Raw genomic sequence first — 3,056 nt, forward strand, 5'->3', positions numbered from 1 at the left:
GGAGGTAACAATGGACCCACCTCTGCCCCCACCCTCACTGTGCAACTCTGGGCCAGCCCCTCCCCAGAGGGAAATCAGCAGCTGTTCTTTACTTTTATTTTTTTGAAGAGCCAATGTCTCCCTACGTTGCCCAGGTGCCATCCCACTACCAATCAACACGGGAGTTCTGACATGCTCCATTTCTGCCCTGGGCCAGTTCCCCTATTCATAGGCAACCCTGGTGTTTCCCCGCTCCCAGGAGGTCGCCATATCTATGCCGAACTTAGTGCGGATACCCGGTCGGCATAATGACCAGCTGTTCTAAAAGTCTCCTGCAACTCCTCAATCCTATGCTGCTAACAGTCCTCCCCTCTTCCTGGGGCTCTCTCCTCTTCCTCTGAGCGGTCTCCCATACCTTCCCCAGGGAGAGCCATGAGGCTCAGCTGGGCGTGTAGCTGCTTGTTCTGCTGGATGGCAGCTTCCAGGTGCTCCTAAGGGGCCAGGAAAGAGAGTGAGAAGGCACGGAGGCTGCTAGGTCACCCCCCTCCGGGCCCGGCCCTCATCAACTCCCTCAACTGGGTCTCCTGCAACTATTGGGGGGCCATCTCGGCCACCGCTTTGCCCTGAGCTTCCTGCTGCTGCAGCTGGGCAGAGCCTCCTTCTCAGAGGCCAGCTGCTGATAGGCGGCCACGTACTGCTGCAGGGGACCCAGGGAATGGTCTCGCTGCTGCTGCAGACTCTGAGCCTCTTGGCTCTTCAGCTCCACCTGCAGGATAGGCGTCAGGGTAGGCAGTGGCTGGCTTCCAGATTCTGGGCCCATAAACAGGGTGGCGAGGGCACAGTAGGGCTCTGTTATCTGCCCAGGCCCCTGGCTCCTAGCCCCTTCCTCCAGGTGTAAGTGACTGCCTCCCTTGCCTAGAGGCCCATGCCTCCCTCCCCAGCCTCAAATCTCACACCCTTCTTCCCACCATTGAAGCCGTACACCACAGACTGGTGGAAAAGCAGAGGGAGCCAACCACCATCTGCTAAGTTGTGGTGAGGTCGTTCTGTATGATCTCCAGGGTTTGCACCCACCTCCGCCTGCTCCCCCAGAGCTCGGCCTTCCGCCCCAGCTCCCCCAGCCTCTCCTCCAGCTCCTGCAGCCTCACCTCCTGCTTCTGCATCTTCTCCTCCTGCTGCCACAGCCTCAACTCCTGCTCCCGCATCTTCTCCTCCTGCCTCCCCATCTTCTCCTCCTTCTCCCGCATCTTCTCCTCCTGCCTCCCCATCTTCTCCTCCTTCTCCCGCATCTTCTCCTCCTGCCTCCGCATCTTCTCCTCCTGCTCACGTATCTTTTCCTCCTTCTCCCATATCATCTTCTCCTGCTCCCACATCTTCTTCTCCTGCTCCCGCATCTTCTCTTCCTGCCTCCCCATCTTCTCCTCCTTCTCCCGCATCTTCTCCTCCTGCCTCCACATCTTCTCCTCCTGCTCCCGTATCTTTTCCTCCTTCTCCCACATCATCTCCTCCTGCCTCTGCATCTTCTCCTCCTGATCATGCATTTTCTCCTCCTGCCTCCACATCTTCTGCTCCTGCTCGTGCATCTTCTCCTCCTGCCTCCACATCTTCTCCTCCTGCTCCCACATCTTCTCCTCCTTCTCCCGCATCATCTCCTCCTGCCTCCGCATCTTCTCCTCCTGCCTCCCCATCTTCTCCTCCTGCTCCCGTATCTTCTCCTCCTGCTCACGCATGTTCTCCTCCTTATCCCGCATCTTCTCCTCCTTCTCCCGCATCATCTCCTCCTGCCTCCGCATCTTCTCCTCCTGCCTCTGCATCTTCTCCTCCTGCTCCCGTATCTTCTCCTCCTTCTCCCGCATCTTCTCCTCCTTCTCCCACATCATCTCCTCCTGCATCTTTTCCTCCTGCTCCCGTATCTTCTCCTCCTGCTCCCGTATCTTCTCCACCTGCTCCCGTATCTTCTCCTCCTGCTTCCACATCTTCTCTTCCTGTTGCTGGTACAGGCGGTTCCACAACTGGTTCTCTTCCACCTGGGCTTGGAGCTTCGCGGACACACTCTGCAGCTCCTTACCCAGGTGGTCAGCCTCCTCCTGCAGCTGCTGCTGGAACAGTGAAAGTGTTGGTTTGAACCTCAGAAGGAAACAGACTCATGGGATAGTCATATAAATGTAATCTATCAAACAATGGTTTTTATCTATGATCCTATAAAATATTTTGTCAAGCCCTACTCTGAGATTCTGATTTCCCAGGCAGGGCCCCAATTTGTAGATTTTTAGCACACTCTAGAGGATTCTATGGCAGGACCAGAACAAGGACCCAAATTTTCTAGCTTTTGGCTGGAGACTCCCCATATCCTGCTTGATCCCTAGACCATGGTCCCAGCCGGACGGGGATCCCACAACCTCCGGGGCTGCAGCCGCTTGCCTGTGGCAGCAGGAGCTTGGCCTTCTCCAGCTTCCTTTCTAGCTCCTTTACATTGAGCTGGATCTCAGACTTTTCAGATTCTACAAGTCGAAGTTTTTCTTGTAGTTCGGCATTTTTCTCCTTCAGCTCATCATCGGTTATGCTACGACCAGAGGCAGTAGATAAAGGAATGAACGAAGAACAGAAAGGACCGCTGTGGTGATCAACCCTCTGCTTTCACCCCACAACCACAGAACCGTGGCATTGGATGGGATCCCAAGAATTAAAAGTCCCAGGTGGCAGGCCAGAGAGAAGACATGGGTTGCCTGAGGCTACCCCATGAGTCAGTGGCACAGCCAGCACTAGAGCTTCCCTGTGCACACATGAAAACCTGTATGAGCCTCTCACCATGCTCACCTGTACCCCCACCTCCCAGCACACCCCCCACGCTAAGAGCCCCCAGACCTCCCATCCCACCATCCCCCATCCTACGTGTTCCTGTACAGTTCCAGACTCAGGGCATCCCTCTCCTTTGTTAACTCCTCGATGTACTGCAAATAGAGAAAGGTGAAGTCAGGATCTGTCTCTTATACACATCTCTCGATGTACTGCAAATAGAGAAAGGTGAAGTCAGGATAGAGCAGGCAGAGGAGCGGCTGGCCGACCAGGAACAACAG

General features: G+C 55.5%; 1 protein-coding gene across 1 annotated transcript in view; it reads right to left on the reverse strand.

Moving 5' to 3' along the window:
* Positions 1-335: 335 nt before the first annotated feature.
* LOC105530604 (golgin subfamily A member 6-like protein 1) overlaps positions 336-3,056 on the reverse strand; it is a 6,916-nt gene continuing 4,195 nt past the window's right edge. The window contains exons 6-9 of the mRNA XM_011968225.1: positions 2,872-2,930; positions 2,401-2,542; positions 1,128-2,078; positions 336-470 (exon numbers count right to left, since the gene is read on the reverse strand). Coding sequence (XP_011823615.1) covers positions 336-470; positions 1,128-2,078; positions 2,401-2,542; positions 2,872-2,930 — 1,287 coding nt within the window. The remainder of the gene's footprint in view (positions 471-1,127; positions 2,079-2,400; positions 2,543-2,871; positions 2,931-3,056) is intronic.

Source organism: Mandrillus leucophaeus, unplaced genomic scaffold (genome assembly GCF_000951045.1).
Source record: "Mandrillus leucophaeus isolate KB7577 unplaced genomic scaffold, Mleu.le_1.0 Scaffold831, whole genome shotgun sequence".
Taxonomy (NCBI): domain Eukaryota; kingdom Metazoa; phylum Chordata; class Mammalia; order Primates; family Cercopithecidae; genus Mandrillus; species Mandrillus leucophaeus.